General features: G+C 43.3%; 1 protein-coding gene across 1 annotated transcript; it reads right to left on the bottom strand.

The window, feature by feature from the left end:
• Window positions 1-7902: 7902 nt before the first annotated feature.
• Window positions 7903-22637, bottom strand: GSDMC (gasdermin C). The gene is made up of 9 exons (XM_064267669.1): window positions 22418-22637; window positions 21395-21543; window positions 18229-18483; window positions 14415-14544; window positions 11874-11921; window positions 9791-9930; window positions 9325-9454; window positions 8774-8847; window positions 7903-8142 (listed from the first exon to the last, which is right to left on the bottom strand). The coding sequence occupies exons 1-9, from the start codon at window positions 22635-22637 to the stop codon at window positions 7903-7905; spliced, it is 1386 nt and encodes a 461-aa protein (XP_064123739.1).
• Between the last annotated feature and the right edge of the window lie 504 nt (window positions 22638-23141).

Raw genomic sequence — 23141 nt, 5'->3', positions numbered from 1 at the left:
CTGCACTGACACGCACAGGGTCGCCATGAGTCAGAATCGACTTGATGGTGGCGGGTTTCTTTTTTTTTTTGATCTGTTAAATGGAGTCCCTGCGTGGTGTAGGTCGCCCTGGTGGTGCAGTGGTTAAAGCTCTCAGCTCCTACTGGAAAGGTCAGCTGTTTGAACCCACCAGCTGTTCCATGGGAGAAAGATGTGGCAGCCTGCTTCTGTAAAGGTTTACAGCCTTGGAAACCCTGTGGGGCAGTTCCACTTGGTCCTATAGTGTCCTTATGAGTTGGAATCAACTTGAGGACAGTGGAGTTGTTGCCGAAATTGAATAAGGTTCTTGCCTCTCATTGCTCAAGAACAAGCAGGTAAGGCACAAAGAGTTTTCCACACGAGCAAAGCTTTATTGAAGAGGCTTGCAAGTGGAGAGGAGGAGGGCCTAAGCTACGCTTACCCCTGTCTCACAAAAGACTTGCCTGGGTGTTTAAAAGTTCTTGGGTGGGAAAAAGATTGATGTTTATTTAGAGGCATAGGCGGGGGTATGTTAACTATGTGTGTGTGAGTGCAGCAGCTTTGTAAGATGGCTCCTGTCCTGGAGGCCTCTGGGATTTGTAGCAGGACTTATTATGGTGTGTTGCACTTGCGCAGTCTCTCACTCCAGAGTTCAATTCCCAGGCTACAGCTGCAGCCCCTCACTGTCCCTAGTGGACAGTCACACAGCCGCCACAGGTGGATGTTCTGTGCATGTCCCTGGGACTGGTTTCATCCAGCTGCTGTGAAAGACAAATTTAAAGAAGCTTGTGGGCTCTTTTCTGATACCCTGCAGCATTGTTCTGGGGAATGGCTTTGTTTCTGCACCGTGGCCCATTTCCTCTTACTTTCTTTGCAGATATGGGGGCCCCTCTGTTCCCTGTCTTAGGTTTTGGTTCTGGGTGGTGCAAATGGTTAATGTGCTTGGCGGCTAACTGAAAGGTTGGAGGTTTGAGTCCACCCAGAGGCACCTCAGAAGAAAGACCTGGCAACGTACTTCCAAAAAACCAGCCATCGAAAACCCTACGGAGCACAGTTCTTCTCTGACACTCATGGGGTTGCTGTGAGCCAAGTCCATGCAACGACAGTTGGTTTAACTGGTATCTCTTAAATAACAAGCCTGTCGTTAGTCTTGCTTTTTCATTGTTAGGCATTATTTAGTGATTTACCTCATGAAGATAAGGATTTAGGTCTCTCCCCAACCCCCTGTGTTCTATTGACTATGCTAAGGCATTTGACTGTGTGGATCATGACAAATTATGGATGACGTTGCGGAGAACGGAGATTCCGGAACACTTAATTGTGGTCATGAGGAATGTGTACATGGATCAAGAGGCAGTTGTTCAAACAGAGCAAGGGGATGCCACATGATTTAAAGTCAGGAAACGTGTGTGTCAGGGTTGTATCCTTTTACTATACTTATTCAGTCTGTATGCTGAGCAAATAATCTGAGAAGCTGGATTATATGAAGAAGAATGGGGCATCAGGTTTGGAGGAAGACTCAGTAACAGCCTGCTTTATGCAGATGACACAACCTTGCTTGCTGAAAGTGAAGAGAACTTGAAGCACTTACTGATGAAGATCAAAGACCACAGTCCTCAGTATGGATTACATCCCAACATAAAGAAAGCAAAAATTCTCACAACTGGACCAATAAGCAACATCATGACTCATAGCGACCCTATAGGACAGAACAGAACTGCCCCACAGAGTTTCCAAGGAGCGCCTGGCAGATTCGAACTGCCAACCCTTTGGTTAGCAGCCATAGCACTTAACCAGTATGCCACCAGGGTTTCCAGCATCATGATAAACGGGAAAAAGATTGAAGTTGTCAAGGATTTCATTTTATTTGAATCCACAATCAACGCCCATGGAAGCAGCAGTCAAGAAATCAACAGATGCATTGTGTTGGGCAAATCTGGTGTGAAAGACCTCTTTAAAGAGTTGAAAAGCAAAGATGCCACTTTGAGGGCTAAGGTACGCCTGACCCAAGCCATGGTGTTTTTGATGGCCTCATATGCATGTGAAAGTTGGACGATGAATAAGGAAAACCGAAGAAGAATTGACGCCTTTGAATTGTGGTGTTGGCAAAGAATGTTGAATATACCATGGACTGCCAAAAGAACAAACAAATCTGTCTTGAAGGAAGTACAACCAGAATGCTCCTTAGAAGCAACGATGATGAAACTACGTCTCACATACTTTGGACATGTTATCAGAAGGGATCAGTCCCTGGAGAAGGATATCTATCATGCTTGGTAAAGCAGAGGGTCAGCGGAAAAGAGGAAGACCCTCAATGAGATGGATTGACACAGTAGCTGCAACAGTGAGCTCACGCATAGCAACAATTGTGAGAATGCTTAGGACCGGGCAGTGTTTCGTTTTGTTGTGTGTAGGGTCGGTATGAGTCGGAACCGAGTCGATGGCACCTAACAACAACAACCTCAATCCCTTACCACTACACCTACGCATACTTCCCACCCCCACCCCGCCATCATCCCAGCAATTACATTGTGCTTTGGTTAGTTCAGTATTATTATTACGGATATAAATGTGACTCAGAGAAAAGCTATTTAGTAAATCATGGTTATTTCTCCTTTCTTGTGGGATTTTGTTTTGTTTCTAATTGTTCTTTTTTCTTTGTACTTTATAGCAATTAAATTCAAACTCGACCAGTTGCTTACATCTCCTTGTAATATGCGCAGATTCAAGATATTCTATCACTTTAATCTCCCTGGAGAAATCTCTCCTAAACTCTTCCACCTGCTCCCACTGGAACTGGTTGCCTTTTGCCAGGTACTTGGGGTCTCCTGGGAATTCACGGTCTCTTTTCTATACTAGGAGCCCTGGTGGTGCAGTGGTTAAGAATTTGGCTGTCAGCCAAAAGGCTGGCTGTCAAATCCACCAGCTGCTCCTTGGAAACCCTATGGGGCAGTACTGCCCTGTCCTATGTAGTCATTATGAGCCAGAATCAACTCTATGGCAATGGGTTTCTATACCAGAACTCCTTTTTCTGGTATCCTGTGTCTTCCTCTTTATTATATTTATCTTTCATTTTGGTTTATCACATCCTTTTATAGTTTTTGGAAAAAGGGAACATGGGAAGCAAATGTTTTGAGACTTTACCTGAAAATGTCTTTATTCTACTCTCAAATTTGATATTGAATTCTAGTTTGGAAGTAATTTTTCTTCAAGGTTTTACAACACATTGCTCCATTGCTTTTAGTTTCCTTTGTGGTTGTTTGTCAAAGTCATTTTCACACTGGATCTTTTGTAAGCAACCTTTGTTTCTCTCCCAGGGTTTCCGCTTCATTCCTGATGTTCTGCAGTGTCATGAAAATGTGTTTTGGTGTGCGCCCACTTTTATGCACCTGTGTCAGGCACTTGATGGAGTCTTTAAACCTGAAATCTTCTATCTTAGTTAGGAGATATATTCTTGAATTATTTCATTGGTTATTTTCTCTTCTTTTTTCTCTCTGTTTCCTTTTGGAACTTTTTTCAGAGGTTAGGCTTCCTGAATTGCTCTTCTAGAATTCTTATCTTTTCTCTCCCATTCTTCTGGTGTCTTTTCACCGAGTGGATAAAGAAGAGATAGATGACTCCTAAACATCCAGAGTTAATATTTGTGAATTTAAAAAGAAAAGACAGGAAAATTTCACGCAGGATAAAGCAAAATATGAGTCAGATAAAATCATCTGAGGAAGCAGGACGAAGCTGAAGTGCCCTTGGGTTCAAGGTCAAAAAAATTTTTTAAGAAATCTGTTCCTGTCATCTGTTTGGTTCGGACATTGGGGGAGGTAGGATTTGGGACGAGAAAAGACTGGGCACGGCTTCTGGGAAAAGAGGGATGACACTGAAAACAAGAAAGCATTTGGGGAAAGCAAAGCTATGCTGTGTACTGTAAATGAAAATCAGTAGCCACACCTGTAATCATGTTCTCAGAGAAAGCGGGCCCTTGTCCAGGGCTGAATCGTTCTTCCCACCCCCACACCCCTAAGCAATGGGGTGAGCTCTCAAGGAAGCTGTGACACCTGAGTCCCCTGCCTTTTTCAGCCCCCTGAAAACTGGGTACCTCTCTGAAGACTCAGGTGTTCTTGGATTGGAAAGACAAATTCTTCTGTGGAGGCTGAGAGAACTGAGGTGCAGGGCATTTAGCACATGCGTAGGCAAAGGGACAGGGCCCAAGTCAGACTCCCAGGATTGCTCATAGCCCCTTCTATACACCGTAACTCCGCTTCCACACGCCAGAATGCTAGGCTACAGAAAACGCAGCCTTCAAACCTTAGTTTGCTGTAGAAGATAAACAGGTCTCAGTTAAGGTGGTGAAGGAGTCAAGAAAGACTCATCTAACCCGTGGTCTTTATGCAAGTAGAGAGTTTGAACAGATCTGCCGATGCTTGGGATGAACAGTCATAAGAATTAAATGAAGAAGGAGATTACAAAGCTTAGGAAACAATTTGAGATCAAAACAATACAATTATGAACTATTAAATATTAGAAAAGCAAATGGTATGATAATTACAGTTAGAGCTGAATTATAGGTACAGAGGAAAGGCCTGCCATGTTCTCAGAGAATGCAAAAGAAAAAGATGATAGCAATTGGGCAAAATAAAATATATATGGAGGACCCAAAAGGACAATTGTTGTCTGTGAAATAGAAAATCCAACAAATAGAATGTAAAATATGTTTAATGATAGGAGAAATTTTCCATGCAATGAAAGAAGAACTGAATCTGTAGCCCAAAAGGCAGTTGTTTCAGGAAAAGTCACATAGCATGACTGACACAGAGGTGTAGCTTGGTTCATGGATGCAGGAGGAATTCTTTAGGCATTCAGTTACGAAGAGAAAGTCATTTGCAGAGGGGAGAACATTTGACTTGCCTTGGCTGTCTCCATAACATCATTCAATACCAGGAGACGTTCACATGTCTGCAAAGACTGAGGTCAAGAAAGTATTACCTAAGAATGTGATAGCTTCTCAAGTTGTTCTTCAAGTGTATAGGCAAGAGGTAGCCATTTTCAAGCACGAAGGAACTCAGGGAATGAAGCCCTCTTGGGCAAACTGCTTGATGACAGTATTCAGCCATCCAAGGCGTGAAAGGACTGGTAGTTAGCACTGACGCAATTTAAAGAAAAAAAATTAACACTAAACAACCATGAGGAGTATTGTTACAGACCTTGGTGATGTACCAGTAATAAAACAATTGGAAACCAGGAGATGGAGGGAGAGCCAAGATGGGATAAGTATGAGTGCACTCATTCCCTCCTGTTTTACGTGGAAAGCGAGTAAACATTGTCTAAGAATGAGAACATAAAGCAAGTGACAGGGATGGAAGGAGACTGGGGTGAACTGGTGAGTACTCATCTTCACTTGATCGTTGCCATGTAGAAATGTGGCCTAGGCGATTCTGCTGAGTCACTAGATTTGGAACCTCGGCTGTAGATGATGGAGTACCACTGAAAGGATTTTAGGCTGGGGAGTGACATATGGGGGTGGCCTTTGGATTAATTCCCCGTGGCTACTGTATGAAGTATGCATTTAAGGAGAAGACTGGTGGCAGGAGCCCAGTTAGGAGGGCTGGTGCAATTGTTCAGGTGAGAGGTGAGGAAGGCTGTGGTGAATAGGCTGGACAGGTGTGGCTATTGGGGTTAAGAAAAGGGAGCAGTCAGGGTGGACTGCCATGCCACCAGGTAGTGTTAGCCAGTGAGACAAAGAGCATGTGAGTCTTAGCAGAAAAGGCAGTAAGGGAGTGAAGAAGAGAGCTGGGGGACAGGGACATCTTTCTTCTGCACAGTGGCTGGTGGGCTCAAATTGCTGACAATTTGCTTAGCAGCCAAGAACTTAACCATTGCACACCAGGGCTCCATATGTATATGTATGTATGTATACATACATATATACATACATAAAAATAAATAAACAAATGTATATATATATATGTCAGTAGCTTGAAGCCACTCCATGAGAGAAAAGACCTTGCGATCTGGTCTCTTAAAGATTACAGCCTATGAAACCATATGGGGCAGTTCTACTCTGTCATATAGGGTCACTAGGAGTTGGAATCGACTCAGTGACACTTAACAACAACAAATATATGTGTATGTATATATATATGTAGAGAGAGAGAGAGAGAGAACGAGAGCCCTGGTGGCATAGTAGTTAAAGTGATTGACTGCTAACAGAAAGGTCAGTATTTTGAAACCACCAATGACTGCAGGAGGAAGATGCCGCAGTCTGCTTCAGTAGAGATTCACAGCCTAGGAAACCCTATGGGGTCGCGGTGAATTGGAATCAACTTGCTGGCACACACACACACACACACACACACACACACGTATACATATATGTATATATGTATACACATACACCTTCTCATCATTTATTGACTATCTCACTACCTGATATTTTGCATCTACAACAGTAGTAAAAAATCTACTATCCGACTATTTTGAGCATTAACGACATACGCCTGGCAATAATGAATGCTGAGGTATGAGGCAAGAGTAACACTGGCTGTGACGTTTAAGATTATATGTCAACTTTGCTCGGCCATGATTCTCAGTGGTTTGGCGGTTATGTCATGATGTAATCATCTTCCATTTTGTGATCTGATGTGGTCATCCCCCATTTCCACATTATACTGATTTCGCATAATGACCTGGCGTTTGGAACCTAACATGTTGATAAGTGAAGAGAGGGTGTATATTTATACAGCTGATCCTCATTATTCACATATTCTGTATTTGTGAGTTTGCCCATTTTCTAAGATTCATTTATAACCTTAAAGTCATTACTCCCTGTGCTTTTGTTGTCATTCACAGACATGCACAGAGCGGAGAATAATTTGAATTGCCGAATGCGCACATCCCCAGCTGATGTTGAACAAGGCAACCCTCTGCCTTTTTGTTTCAGTTCTTATACTTTAAACAAACTGTCCTTTTTGTGGTATATTTAGTGCCACATTTTGGCATTTTTGTTCTTTTCGTTGGTGATTTCACTGTTTGAAAGGTCCCCCAAATGCAGTGCTGAAGTACTGCCTACTGTTCCTAAGCGCCAGTAGGCTGTGATGTGTCTTACTGAGAAAAACATGTTAGATGAGCTTCCTCAGGCATGAGTTATAGTGCTGTTGGCTGTGAGTTCAATGTTAATGAATCAACAATGTATATTAAATAAGATGTGTTCAAATAGAAACACACATAAAACAAGGTTATGCATTGATCAGTTGATGAAAATATTGGGACCAGAGGTTCAGAGGACCCTAGCCCTGTATTTTACTGAGAAGCAGTGTTTCCCTATTCATTAATTCAGTGTTTGTGGTGATTTTATAGAACATGACTACTGAGAATAATGAAAATTGACTGTATATAGAAATTTTGAAACCATCGTAGACTTACAAAACATTTCAAGAATGAAAAAGAACTCTTGTATATCCTTCACCCAGATCCCCAGTTGTTACCATTTTGCCACATTTGCTTGGTCACATATCTATCCATTCATCCATCCAACCACTGTATTTTTTAATGCATTGCAAAGTAAGTTACAAACACTCAGTGCATTGCCCAAACAGTTCAGAAGGCATATTGCTGACTGGAGTTCATGATTTGTTTACACAGTTTTGAAGCAAAATCAGCATATAGTGAAATGCTCAAATATTTAATATACTGTTTGATGCGTTGTGTGGATTATATAAACACTTATCAAATGATAGAATTTTTTTGTCATTCCAGAAATGTCCTTTATGCCTCTTCCCTGTCAATCTCAGTTGTATCCACCCAAAAAAGCAGATAGATGTGGCCCTGTGTCTCCGGAGCCCACCAAGGACACTTCCAACATAGGCCTGTGGTGGGGCCAGCCTCTCTGGACTGACTGCATATTTCAGGGAGGGCTTAGGGGTCAGCCAGCTGCTGCAGCACTGAAAGGGTTGCGTAGAGGGCAGAGAGAGGCCCCTTGGCTTCTAAATCCCAGGTCGACCTGGGGATATTGGGCTCCATCATCAGGCCGCACTCATCTAGCAGGCCGAAGGTGATGGCCACACCCTCATCCTGGAGCAGGGCGAGGAGCTCAGGTTTGAGGGTGAAGGGAATGCTCCAGGGATATTTGAAGTTTGGCTCCAGGATGCTCCTCACCTAGAAGAAACATTGTCAGATTGTACAGATCAGCATATGAGGTCAGAGCCAAGGGGCAAGAGCTTTCATGTCATGGGAACCAGCAGTTACATCCTGGTCAAGTCTTATGATCAGTGTGATCTTAGGCAAGTTATTGGAAATCATTGCACCTTGGTACTTAATTACAAAGTAGTGATAATAAGATTTACTTTGCAGAATAGTGGTCAGTGTTTGAAATTATATACGTATATATATGTGTGTGCATATGTATTTGTCTATGTCTGATATGTATTTATATGTACATTTATATGGAAAGAAAAAGAGAAATTTGCAAATGGTAAATGTGAAATAAAAGCAGGGTTATTACCCAGATCCCCTCAAGCCCAAGGACCTGTATTCTTATGGCTAATTTAGAACTATTGGGGCCCACTTCAGGGTTTGCCATGGAAACAGAGACACTCCTGAGGTCAACTCATACCCATCCTGCCTGCTGTCTTGAGGGAGGCTGCAGTGGGGGATTTCCCAATGCCATATTGAGATCCTGTCTCTCCTCCCAGCGGGACCTGCATCTTCTCTCTTTTCTCAGAATCTTTCTTCTTGTCTCCTGTTCTTCACCCTCTTTCCTGTGCTGCTGGCCCCAGTGGTTTCTTACCAGCTCCCTCTGCTGGGCCAGGATCCTCATCTTCATAGACTGGGCCAGCAGATCATGTTGGGTGTCACTCAGCACTGGAGGAGGAGACATTTGGGGAAAGACAGTGATGAAGAATCCAGATTTTCCTCTCCCCACCATTAACTAGTAGAACCGGTGAGAGGGGAACTCTGAGACACAGGGATAAAACCCATTAGACTTGAAGAGAAGTTCCCAGCCCTGGGAAGTCTTCCTTCTGCTCTTGGCAGTGGTCTGCAGGATGCTAACTAATGGTCCAGAGAATGGGATTCTGAGACTGGAGGCTGGAATCATTTGCCTCCAGTGATGTGTTGGATAGACATAGGCCAGTCACTTCCTAGGTCTCAGGCTCTTTTCGTCTCGCATAAGGAGTTTATCACACTAAGCCCTCCTGACCTCAGTGATAATGATGCTGTGAGGAGGAAGGATCATGGTATTTGAAGGGCTTCAGAGAAGTGGCCTCTAATGCATCCTTTTCAGGGGGTCTGGAGGTCCACCCTTGTGACTCTCCCTTTCTTCCCCCAGGTCACTCTTACCCATTATGGCTCCAAGAATGTAAAGGATGTGGTACTTTGGGCTGACCCACGGATCTTCAGTGTTCTTCCTCAGTTCATCTAGAATGGTGCCACCAGGGCCATCCAAATGACCAGAAGGGTTCTCTTCCAGCTATAGGAGGCAGGTATTATTGATAATAACAAGAATACCATTATTATGTAATATTGCCTTTGTCTTTTGTGTCTGTAAGTGATTAACCAAGGTGTGGTAGGTAAGGGTTCTCTACCGCCCCAGGGGACGTCCATCAGCCTCAGTATATGGGGGCTGCAATCCCTGGCCCTGGTTATTGTACCTGGAACCAGAGCCCTTAATCTTTGACTTCCCTTCTCAGTCCCATGGCATTTTCCCCATTTCTTCTCCACCATATATCTTGGTATCCATATCTCCAAGTCTGTCCTCTTCACAGATTTCATCAGCCCTGATCAGCTGTGGGACTGAGCCCCTCACCATGTCCATCAGATGCTGCAAAGCTCCTCTGTCCCCGAGCATGGCCAGAATATTGTGGAACATCGTGTCCCGAAGGTCCTTTGGGAAGCTGGCCAGTGCCTCCATTTCCCGGGAGATCTCCTCTTGTAGATGATTGAAATCTGCGAATGGCATGCTTAAGCTCTGGAGGTGGAAATGCCATAATAGACTAGAAAGATGGACAGTCTCACTTCTCCACAAGAGGGCATAGAATGCGGGGAGGTAAATTAGAGATTCTAAAAAGGGTTCATTGGAAGTGGAAGAAAATGACCAAGTGCTCATTTCTGAGAAATGTCTGGAATAATGGAGATTCTAGTGTTGAGCTCTAGGGTGGGATTTTTAGGTGCTCTGGCTCAGTTTCTACATCTGTTTAACAGATGTTCCATGTCGTGAGGACTCAATGGGTTCACGTATATAATGTATTTGGGATAGTGCCTTGCACATAAGAGCTACCCTTATTGTCATGTAATTGTGCTTGTGTCTTTATGGGGATGGAAAATACGGCAGTGGAAGCTGGTGATGCTTACACGACATGATAGGTGTAATTGGTTTCATTGAATTGTACAAGTGAAAAATGTGGACTTGGCAAATGTTGTGTTACCTATATTTTTACAATAATAGAAAAAAAGAATTAATTGATGCGTGGATGCTGGAGTTCTCAGCCTCCCCCAGAAGACTTCACCTGACCTCAAGGTGATCTGCTGAGATCGAGAAATCACTAGAATGGAAGCTTCAGAGAGTTGGGCCTTCTGTCTGTGGCATTCATTACTGTATCCCCAGTGTGCAGAATAGTGTCTGTTGCTCAGTAGCTTCAATAAATGATTATTACGTGCATGTAGTAATGAATTAATGAATAAGTGGGCTGAAAAGAAGATAAATTTGGAAATAGAGCACCATTGTGTGAGTTTTGTGAAAACCTCTAGTTGGATACTCAGCCTAGTGATTTCCCACCCAGGCAGCCCCAGATTCCCTCTTAATAAATACTTGCCTTGAGAAGAGCGTCCCTCTATTCTTCCTAGAAAGAGAATCACCAGTGATTGTCTCCTTTCTTCATCCCCCCACATTTGCTTGTAAGACACTTTGAAGGGTTCTGCCTTCTACCACCTCCTCCTCTTCCTGCCCCCACCCCATACACCCCTCCACCACGCCAGGTTGTCCCCAACCCTTTCCATTCCATCCAGCCCCTTCCCATCCTATCCCTCCGGGTCTTTAGCCTTCCTAGCTCTTTCCCATTCTACAGAAAACCAGAGCCAAGGCCATAGGGCAGGGGTGGCACAGGCAGAGGCACTCCCTGCCTTCAGCAAACACGTACTCACCTATTGGGAGAATATCTCCTGTGTAGGCTAGAAAGAGAAATTCAGTTTCTCAACCCAAGAGTTAGTCTCAGAAATACTTGGTTTTGCCAGCCTTCTTCTATTTCTCCTGACCCCCTCCTGTCCACCGAACCTGCCCTTTGTCCAGGTGACCAGATCCCAAGGCTTTGCATATTGGCAACAAAGACAATCAGATGGGTTTTTGGTTGTGACCCGGTATGCGAAGTGGAATGGTGAAGGGATCAGATTCCATTTTCCTAGTTCTAGAAACACCCACTCACCTGACTGGACGTACATTTCTGGAGAAACCTAAGTGCTCACCCACTAAACGTAAGTTAGTCTCCCCCTCCCCTTCCCTTTCCACCACTTTCCCTCCTCCTTCCTCCCCCTTATTTCTCTCCTCTTACCTTTATTTGTAATAATAAAACCTATTCCGTGACTCCTTAAAATGATTTCTGTAAATACAAAACAGAGAATCTAGGAATCCCTGAGAGAGATGGAGCCCCAGGTAGCCCCCTACCCCAGATCTCAGGTTTGCAGGAAGAAAGTTTGGTTTCCCTGTGGCCCCAAGGGTTTGTGGCTGGATCAAAGCAGGGGAGACTGGGAGGTGGTGGAAGACCCTGGCTGGGAGGGAGTCTTTGTGGGTCTGTGGGGGCTGACCCTATAGCAGGGCTCTTATGGACATCTGAAGGGGGTCAGGGCTTAGCAGGGCTCTAGGGCTAGGCAGAGAGCCTGCCAGCTCTGAAACTCACCATCTTGAAAGGTGTTCTGCTCATCATCGTCTGAGATGTGAAGAATGGCTGGATGGGGAAGAAGACAGGTTAGGAGAGCTGGGTTATTCCGGTGAAGATCATTTCACTAGCTCTAGCCTACAGCCTCCGGGGGTGTCCTCTTCCAGGCCAGGGTGTGGCAGCTTTTCCCTGTATGGCCTGGGGACCCCTGGCATGAGAATCACCTGGGATGCTTGTTAAAACTCAGATTCCCTGGCCTCATTCTGTCTTCTGAGTCAGACTCCCTGAGGGGGACCTGGAACCTGCATTTTAAACAGGCGCTTGAGGTAACTGTTATGCTGGCTAACACCTGAGAACTGCCTTATCAGGTGAAAGAAATGGGCCCCCCGCCACCCCCTATGTTGGACTGTCTTCCTGTTGCTCTTTGATTTACTGCTCTGCCTTGTCTGCTACCAATCCGACCATCTTCCTGGGTGATTCGGATTTCACATAGAAAAATTTTATCCTTGTGCAAGACCATAATTTAAGTGTTTGACAAGGGAAAAGAGCCTGTGAAGGAGTCAGAAAAAGAGACCTCATAGAACATGGTGTTGTAGTATCCAGGCAGAGGAGAGTTCCAAGGAGGGACTAATGGAGTGTGTGTGTTCATTGGTGACTTACTCTGAAGCAGTTCACTGGAGGATAGACTGCAGTGGGTTGAGGCATGAATGCCCCTGAGGAAGTGGGGACGCAGATGCTAGGGTAGTCTTTGAGAAAGTTGGCTGTGAGTGGAAGGTGGGTGGGGAGGAGAGGGGAAGTGGAGAGGGACCCTTGGTTGAGGGTGGTTTATAGGCTGGCAGAGACCTGAGCATATCTCAGGCTACGGGGGAGGATCCAGGTCAGCTGAGGTGGCTTAGATAAATTGGCACCAGTCACATTGATGGGCATTTATCTCCATCCTTCATACCAATTTTGGAGAGAAGGTATCCTTTCCATTTTTCAAATAAGAAAGCGGACACTTCGAGAGGGAACCTAATTTTCTCCAAAGTGACCCAGCAAGTGTTGCGGCCAATTATTAAACTGTTCCACACGTTATGTTCCTTTCTGGGATGTTAGGAGTGTGTAAAATGGTTAACGTGCTCTGTTGCTAACTGAAAAGTTGGAGGTAGAGTCCATCCTTTGATACCTCAGAAGAAAGGCCTGGTGATCTACTTCCAAAAAATCAGCCATTGAAAATCCTGTGGAGCACAGTTGTACTCTGACACACAGGAGGTCACAGTGAGCCAGAGCTGACTGATGGCAGCTGCCGTTCTGAGGATTAAACTCATTAACTTCATTCACGTGTGTCAAGTGTTTACTGCGCTGGCACATTGTCATGGTTAGTTCCCTTCATCCTTAGGCCTAACTTGTTTCCACAGGCAAGTCCTACTCCCCCCCAGTGGTCGATGCATGATTTGCAGTCACTACCGTGGGTTTGGGTTTACCGTGAAGTTAATCTTTTGTCTAACTTTGTTCACACTTGCCAACACTTATAAAACATAAAACATTTTGAAGGTGGAGCTATATCCTCTCCCTCCTTAAATTTATAGCACTTTCTCGTTCACCATGACCTTTAAGAGAACTACCATCTCTTGGCCTTCAGCAGATCTCTCCCTAAAGTATGAGTCTCATCCTGTCCCTGTTCCTCAGCAGAGACATCCCTGTTTCGTGTACGGTTGTTCTTTGTCCAGAAGCCAGACTCCACTAACCCTGTAAAACTCTTTTTGTCTGTTTTCATCGACAGAGCAGCTGACACCTGGACACTCCCTGACCAGATACTGCATTGAGGATACAATAGTGGGCAGTGTGTCTGTGTGTGCTTCTTAGTGTGTATGGTGAGGGCATTCCCCCATCTTGGAGGGACTGGGCCCCAGGCTGAGCTCTAGCTGGGACTCAGCATTTGGGGAAAGAGAGACCAAGTACTCTGAGAGCTGGCCTTGTTCCAGCACTCACCATTCCTCCCAGGTATGCTGCAACTGGCTGACACAGATCGGCTCTACCCACGTGGAGTCTGAGCCCAAAGTGGGTGTGTGGGGGGGACTGTGGGTTTCGAGGCTAGTGTGGGAGGAAGAGATGTAGACAGAATTTTGTGTTATGTTGTTCAGGAATGCCTGCAGTTTTGTGATTGTGCTAATGTCTTATAGGGCCGTGAAGTAGGGTTATGAGTAATCTGGGCAGAGCTCTGTGGCTCCCTAAGGTGAGCTGCTGAGAGTGATGGGACCTTGAATTAATAGTGGTGGTTGGGATTAGGGGCCTGACTGCTCAGGGATAAAGATGCTTCCAAGTTAGGCACTCCCTTTTGTCTCTCTCATGTAGGAAGATTGCCTCTATATCTCTCTAGTAAGCAACAGTTTAGTTGGAACATGCCTCGGAGGTGGTTTTGAGTGGGTGGTGGGTGTGTGTGTACCCTGGCACATCCTACTTCCTCAACAGGAAAAACAGCAAATGGTCGTATGTCGATGGCCTTTCTCTTCTTGCTTCTCTTCTCAGGAGATGCAGACTCCCTCTCCTCACCTGCCTCCTTCAGCCTCTGCTTACCCCAGCCATCTTCCTTGAGAACCAGCTGCTTCCTCTGATAGGCCATCACCATGCCTTTGGGTAGAGTCAGCGTCTTCTTTCTCACGTTCAGACCTTCTCCCTGGACTTGACCCTGAGGAAAGAAACCATATCCAGAAGTTTACAGCTCTTTGCCTCAGATCACCATTTAAAAAATAATGTTTATTTCTAATCAAGGTTTTATATATATATGTGCGTGTGTGTATATATATTGTGTATATATAATTTTAAAAGTCAAATAGATGTACAAAGCTCAGGAGAAATAAAAATAACCACAGCAGTCACTTGCTGACTCTTGATTCCTGATTTCCAGTTACCGCTCTTTTTTTCCTCTATTTCAGCCAGTATTTACTTGCATATTTCTAAATTTCATGCATATATTGAAATACTTTCACTTTTTCCAGATTTAAGACTAGCTATTTTTATTCACTTTCTCTTTTTTGATGATGAGTTTTGAGTTTTCTTACTCAGTCCCAACCCTTAGCCTGCATTTCTTCTTTCCCATCTTTCTAAATTAGGTACATCACAATGTCTGTTTAAGTTCATATTCAGGGTTTCCTGTTGGGGAGAATGCTTTTCCTCACTCCGGACACTTCCTTTATCAGTTATTTAACGTGATGGCCCTGTTCCCTCTGCCTTTTTACTCTTCCTTTTCAGGGGAGGTGGGAGATACATTTTTGGAGACCTTATATATCTGAAGACATTTTTATTTTGCTCTCACACTGATCAATAGTTTGATTGTACATCGATTTTTAGGCTGGAATTCTTCAGATTCCTACCCACCCCCCTTTTTAGAAACATTTATGATCTTTTTGAGGCAACTGTCCTGAAATTTCACACTTACACTCCTTGCTTGGGTCTATTTTGACCCATTTATGCAGTGCCCTCAGTTAGCTATTTCATTCTGGAGTCACTGTCTTCAGATCTCAGAACCTTTCTCGTTTTATTTCTCAGATGATTTTTCCCATTGCATTGCACCTCAATTCTTCCTTTTTAGGACTTCTGTTATTCAGAAGTTGGGTCTCCTGAACTGACTCTCATTTTCTTATTCATGTTTTCCAGTTACTTTGTTGAATTTCCTTGATTTTATTTTCTATTTAAGTTAAACAAATTCTGCTAACATTTTTAATTTTTAAGAGCTAAAAATTACGTTTCCCCAAAATTTGCATTCAAGTCCTAACCCCTGTTCTTGTTTGGATATGGAGGTTTCTTTGTTATGTTAATGAGGCCATTCCAGAGCAGGGTGTGTCCTAAACCTAATATCTTCTGAATGGTCTCTCGTAAAAAAGCAGAATAGACATAGACACACACGGACAGGAGAAAATGCCTTGTGAAGACCTGTTCCTAAGGAACATGAAAAATTGCCGACAGACACCAGTAACTGGGAGAGAGACCCACAGAAGGAATTGACATGACCGAGACCCTGATGTGAACTTTTAGCTTCTATGACTGTGAGAATTCCTGTTCTTTAAAGCCATCCACTTGTAGTATTTTTTTGTAGCGGAAGCACTAGGTAACTGAAACACTATGAATAGTCTTTTTTTAAATAGTGAACTATTTTTTCATGGAAACAAAATGTTACCTCTTTGCTAGATGAAATATTTCTTTCCTCCGTATGTTGTCTTTGTTTCTCGGAACTTTGCATTTCATCTAAGTTTTCCAGTATGTCGGTGTACCGTTGTTTACAGTGTTCTCTTATGATCCTTTTTATTTCTGCGAAACCTGTAGTGTCGGTTTCATTCTCATTTTAGTAATTGAACTCTTTTCTCTCTCTCTCTCTTTTTTTTAAGTCATTCTAGGTAAAGTCTTGTCAATTTTGTTGATCATTAAAAATAACCATCTTTTGGTTTGTTGATTGCTCTGTTGTTTTTCTATTCTCTATTTTGTTTTACTCAACTCTGATATTATTTTCCTCCTTCTTCTAGCCTTGGGTTTAGTTTGCTCTTCTTTTTCTTGTTTCTTAAGCTATAACATCAGGTTACTGATTTGAGATCCTTCTTTCCTAACTCAGCTCCTATCCCTGGATTGGGGTTTGGATGAAGCTACTGCACTGTTCGTGTCGGGCACAAAATTGAAGGGAGTGCCAAAAAACTCAGTAATCAAGATACGTGGTAATTTCAGGCAATACTTTAAAATAAAAATTAATGGCAAAAAATCCACGATGAACGAAATATCGAACTTTTGAATAAACACAACAAGCTTCTGTAAAGATTTGCAGCCTTGGACACACTATGGGGCGGTTCTACTCTGTCCTATGGGGTTGCCATGAGTCGGAATTGACTTGGTGGCGATGGATTTGGTTTTTGGTTTTTATTCCTTACGAAGTATGTAATTATGGTATTTTTGGAGGCCTGCTTGACAGTCAATATATATCACCATAAACATTTATTTATGAGAGAGCCATATCTCAGAAACATGAAGCATGTCCCCAGGCAACCTAGTTAGCAGTTGGCTCCATCTTCTTATTCACCAGGATGCCATTCTCATCAGATACCTGTGGAGAGTCCAGTGTAGACCAGTGGAATGGAAAGCTTTAATGTACATAAACACACACCGATCCAAAATAAAATTGATACAAACCATGAACCAGTGGTGATGTTCAAAATGTTTAACTGACTTTAGAACTGTGTCTGGCTGAGAACAGCTGGGATGGTACACTGGTGCGCACAGCTGAGCAGTCGCCCTGTGAGAGACAACCCAGAGGGTTTTCTTCTCCTCTTCTCAAAAAAAAAAAAAAATTTTTTTTTTTTCTTTCTCAGAAGGCACAGTCTACCAACCAGAGCTGTTGGAAACTCAAAGCTGAACATCAAAATATCCTCCATTCTGGAATAATGTTTCATTTGCTTCAAGCTTCTTTTATCCACTGGACTTGTTATCAAATGGCCGAGATTGGAGTCTGGGTCTTCTCCAGTGCTAATTCACCAACCTTGGGAAAGTTACCTAACATCTCAGCTTTTTTTTTTATTTTTTGTAACTCTAAAGCTGCTAACCAAAAGGTTGGCACTTCGAATCCACCAGGTGCTCCTTGGAAGCCCCATGGAGCAGTTCCACTGTGACCTACATGGTTGCGATGAGTTGGAATCAACTCAGCAGCAGCGGGTTTTTTTTGATTTAACTCTAAAATGAGGGCAAATTGCACGTGAAATATCTTTTGCTTAAAAGCATATTTTAACTTAAAAAAAAACTTTATATATCCCTGGCACATTACTGATGCAGAATAAATATTTGATAAGTGAATTTGTTTAAATTAACCTGGTGGTGCAGTGGTTAAGAACTCGGCCGCTAACCAAAAGGTTGGCAGTTTGTATCCACTAGCCACTCCTTGGGAACCCTATGGGGCAGTTCTACTCTGTCCTGTAGGGTCACTATGAGTCGGAATCAATTCGATGACAGTGGGTTTGGTGCTGTAAGTTTGATGTTAGAGGTCTCTTATTTCTTCCAGCTGTAAAACTGGAACCCATCGTTTACCCCCCCCCAAAAAAAAAAAAAGCAAAATATAATACCACATAATTAAATCTATTTCCTATTTTATTGCATATATTAAAATACTATGAATGATACAAGATATTTAGATTAGATATTAGATTGAATTAAATAGTAGAATATACTCTCAGATCAGGAGTCAGGTTTTCTTTGTATGTGAGATTTTCTTGACAACTGAGAAGTGGGTAATACTCTATCCCACCCCAGCTCCTAGATAGAGGCCCTGATTAGGATCCAGAGGCTGCTGGAAAGTGAGGCAGGACTGGCTGGGCTGGTTGTGTTCTTTGTGCTTTCATCCCACTGCAGGACAGATCTGTACCTTGACGTATGGATTCCAAGGGGTGGAGAACTTGCCCCCACTGCTCACATGGCCCATTTTGTTCAGCGTAGTATTCTTGGTCAGTTTCATGATCTCTGTGACCACGTATAAGTTCTCCCTTTTGTCACGGCACTCCTTCAGAAACGCTGGCTCTTTCTCCAGTGTTTCCCTGGGATATAAGGAAGGTAAAGAAGGGTAAGAGCTGGGAAAGGAACACCTTCTTTCCTTGCTCTGGATTACACTTCCCCTTAGGACCTAGAAGGGGTGCAGTGCATTTAGACTTAGACAGGTAAATCCTCAATGGGTAGGAAGATACTGACTTAGGAGGTTAAGTTACCAATGGCAACAGAACATTTTCTCTGATGGCTAAGGTGGAAGAGTATGTGTGCCATATCTTTATGGGCATCTACATGTTCCAGAATGATAGAGGTCATGTTATGGGTAGTTTATAGATTTACCCCACCAGGACCTCTCACGAAAAGGCTAGAAGTAGACCAGTTCAGATGGTTGAGACAGACCTAGGGAGATCCCACTGACCAAGCTGGGGAAACCCATACCACTCACACAATTGGGATGGGAAATAGAGCAGAATGGGTGAAGTATGAAGAAGCAGAGAGGATTCTTTTCTTTCTCTCTTTTTTTTAAAAAAAAATTTTTTTTTTTTTTTTTTAACATGCCAATGGTTTATTTCTCATTTAAAAAAATCTTTTTTTTTTTTTTTTTAAATTTTTATTATGCTTCAAGTGAACATTTACCATTCCAATCAGTCTGTCACATGTAGGTTTACATACATCTTACTCCCTTCTCCCACTTGCTCTCCCCCTATTGAGTCAGCCCTTACAGTCTCTCATTTCGTGCCAATTTTACCTTCTTCCATCTCTCTCTATCTTCCCATCCCCCCTCCAGTCAAGAGTTGCCAACACACTCTCCCGTGTCCACCTGATTTAATTAGCTCGCTCTTCATCAGTATCTCTCTCCCCCCCACTGACCAGTCCTTTTCATGCCTGATGATTTGTCTTCGGGGTTGGTTCCTGTCCTGTGCCATCAGAAGTTCTGGGGAGCATTGTCTCTGGGATTCCTCTAGTCGGAATCATACCATTAGGTGTGGTCTTTTAATGAGAATTTGGGGTCTGTATCCCATTGGTCTCCTGCTCCCTCAGGAGTTAAAAAAAATTTTTTTATTGTGCTTTAAGTGAAAGTTTACAAGTCAGTCTCTCATACAAAAATTTATATACACCTTGCTGTATACTCCTAATTGCTCTCCCCCTAATGAGACACCCTGCTCCTTCCCTCCATTCTCTCTTTTTGTGTCCATTCCATCAGCGCAGAGAGGATTCTTGACGATTTTCAAGACTAATGATTTTCAAGACAGGTGGATCTTTATGCATTGACTCTCCTTGGTGGGTAGATTGGTAAATTGAGGATATAGGTTTGGGAGAGATGTGAGAGGTTTGAAGTCCTAAAGGCAAATTTCATCTCTGTTTCAGCTTTGAGGCCTCAACCTTGTTTCTATACAGAGCCACTACTGGGCTTAGTGCCCTAGATTCCAGCTGTGTGGAATACCGAGACACTTAACTTACTTTTCCGGGGAAGAGGTTACTGAATATCCAGTACTGAGTTTTCCCATTGCTCTTGGAGTAAAATTCAAGCTCCTTACTGTGCTTTCAAGACTGTCTGTCATTTGGCCTCTGCTTATCTCCCTAGCCTCATTTTTTATCACCCTTAGGCTTAGCTTCCACCTTGCTGGCCTTGCTCTGATCCCTGAACACACCAGGCTCTGTCCTGCCCCAGGGGCTTTAAGCCCTCGGTCTAGACCCCTTTTCTCTTGCTCTGGATTGTATCTTCTCACCTGGCAGGTCTCACCTCAAATACTAGCTTCATCAAGAGACCTAAACAGACTTCTCCATCGAGCCCCCCTCTTTCATCTCATCCAGTTCATTGTCTTCAGAGTACCTATCAGGGTCTGTCATTACTTTTGTACCTGAGAAACATTACAGGCCTCTCATCCCATTTATTACAAGGATCTAACTGCCTCTTTTCTGAATTTAAAGTTTTGATTTCAGGCTTTTTTCTTTTGGTAGTAGCTAATAAACTTTATCCTTGAAATAGCAGCTTCTTTAAATGCTGAAAGAAATCCCTAAGAGAATTTTTTTTTCTTTCCATGCAGCTACAGAAATCCAGATACTGTTTTGCATCATAAACAGTCTTTGTAGTTGTTAGCTCTGATAAGGGTCTTTTAAGACACCAGCAAGGAATACTGGTGGTGCAGTGGTTAAGCGCTCGACTGCTAACTGACAGGTCAGCCGCTCGAACCCACCAGCTGCTCTGTGGGAAAAAGATGTGGCAGTCTGCTTCTTTAGGGATTTACAGCCTTGGAAACACTATGGGGCAGTTCTACTCTGTCCTGTAGGGTTACTATGAGTCTGAATTGACTCAGCTGCAATGGATTAAATGGGTTAGCACACCAGTACAGAAATTGTGTAATGAGTGTCAAAGTAACTTTTAGTCTCTAAAACAGCCTGTGGATTTTGACTAGTTACTCACTTAGTAAGTCAGTGCCTTGGTAGGAATACTGTTTAAATTGACATGTCTGGTTTCTAAAAGATATAAGAACTCACGAGTTTTTTTTTTTTGTTTCTTTGTTTAAGCCTTTAGAGGATCATTGGACAGCCGCCTTTTTCTACATGCATGGAGATAAAGTAAGTTCTAGGACCCTGCTGCATACGTTATTCAAGAGTTTCAGAGTCTTTTTCTCATTTAAATGAGTACTTCATTCATTTATTTTTTAATTGCCATTTTCTCACTCTCTGCCTGTCCCCTGTCCCCACTAAATACAAGCTACTTTAGGTCAGGGATTTTTATCTGTCTTGTTCATCATTCTGTCGCTGGTACATAATAGCACGCTAATGGGCAATTACTGATTTAATAAATATATATTAGGTAACAAGTGACTATTTGTTGGGTAAATGAATGAACAAATGAATGCCCCAGGAGAGCAGGGCAACCTGTGATATCATCATCTTCATTCCTAGCCTCAAAACAAAGCCTGCTAGGTGTCTCTTTGCCTCTGAGGAGAGCATCCTTTAGGGTCTGCTGACTGCTCCTGTCCTTTCTCATGGGCTCACCTCTTTTGAAGGTCTGTCCAGGTTTGGGGTGGGATTCTAACAAACTGAAACTCGAGGGAGGATTCTTGGAACTCAGTAGCGTTCCCCGACACGCTCATTTCTAGCCCAACGTTCACCTTCACATCCACACCACCCTTCTGCTTCTGGACCTCAGCGATATTGAAGAGGAATGGTTCTGTCGAGACAGTTTCTGAGGAGAAAAAAATTGACCTTAGGTTTAGCCAAGAATGAACTTTGGAACAGCTAGTGTATGAAAAGGAATAACTGAAGCTTCAGCCCCAGGGGTCCCTGGGTGGTGCGGATGGTTAATGTACTTAGCTGATAACCCCAAGGCTGGAGGTTTGAGTCCACCCAGAGTCACCTCATGAGAAAGACCTGGTGATCTACTTCTATAAAAATCAGTCATGAGAACCCTGTGGAGCACAGTTCTACTCTGACACCCCTGGGACTGTCATGAGTTGGAGTAGGCGGGATGACAACTAGTTTCTGGTTATTTTGCCCCATCTTTCCTTTACATTTAAGTGTCTCAGTGGTGAAGCGAACTGATCAATTAATGTTTTAAGTCATGAGGCCAAACGTTTAATTCCGCAGAGGGGTTGATTAACAGGGATAATATCTTTACCCTAAGAAATGATGACGTCACTTGTACAGGAGACTCACGGGCCCGTCTTTCCTGACACAGCATCTGTGTCTGCTGCCAATACAGCATCCAGCACAAGGAGGCAGCACACTGGAGCAGAACATGCTTAGAGCAGACAGACATGGCTTTAGATCCTAGTTCTACCAGTTGCCAAGAATGTAACTTCTAACAAATTATTATCTTCATTTCCTCTTATGCAAAATGGGGATAATATCCCTACCTCAGGTCTGTGAACTAATGTTACCTGGGCCCACATATTTAGTAGATTCTCAAATAATCTTAATTCCTTGCCTCTTGCCTTTAGGGAAGGTTGGTCCTGAGATCTGCCCATCTTGGGATTTCAGAAACTCTTGGTTGTAGTGCTACCTCTGTCTGTGCACCTGTGTTTTATACTCCTTGCCCACTTACCACTGGATGGCAATACCTGGGATTGAAGAACTTGGCTCCAGGATGTCCATAAGGGAGAATTCGGTTGGAATGTCAGGTTGTTTCCAAAACTGTGAGAAAAAGTTGCCCTTCTTCTTCCGTATCATAATAAACTGTTGAAATTTGGTGGCACTGCTCAGGCTTCTGACGGGCTTCAGATCTTCCCTCCCCACCTCTTTGAGCAAATTCTTGACGTAACGCTCAAACATGGAGGTCATGTTGCTAGGAGCGGATAGAAGGGGAGTACAAAGCTCACTTGGGAGGAAGAAGAAAATGGGGAATCTCTTACAGATGTTTGATATTTTTCCTAAAGAGAAGGGATCTAGACATATCATTGCCAGTTTTCATCTTAGAACAGTGACTAGATTGTTACTCTCTCAATTTTGGCAATCTGTGAAATTCATTGCTCCTTATGGCTGGAGTAGGAAAGCCTTTGAATCCTTTAGGGGTGCTGTAAAGGCCGAAAGACAGCTTGAGTCTATCTTCAACTGAAGGGCCAGAGAGAAGGTTGGGTTTGTGTGAAGAGGACATGGGTAGTGGTTGTGGGAATGGTGGGGTTTGCAATTTTACAGCTAAGATCTCACCGAGAAGTGACATTTGAATGAAGACTAATGGAGGTGGGGAGTGAACCATGTATCTAACTTAGGTAAAAGGATTTAATCAGCAAATGCAAAGGCTCTGAAGCAAAGTTAGCCTGGAATAAGTGAGGTGGAACGAATAAG

This window comes from Loxodonta africana, chromosome 14, assembly GCF_030014295.1.
Source record: "Loxodonta africana isolate mLoxAfr1 chromosome 14, mLoxAfr1.hap2, whole genome shotgun sequence".
Lineage (NCBI taxonomy): Eukaryota > Metazoa > Chordata > Mammalia > Proboscidea > Elephantidae > Loxodonta > Loxodonta africana.
The sequence above is the reverse complement of the archived record's forward strand: the minus strand, read 5'-3'. Positions and strand labels throughout refer to the sequence as shown.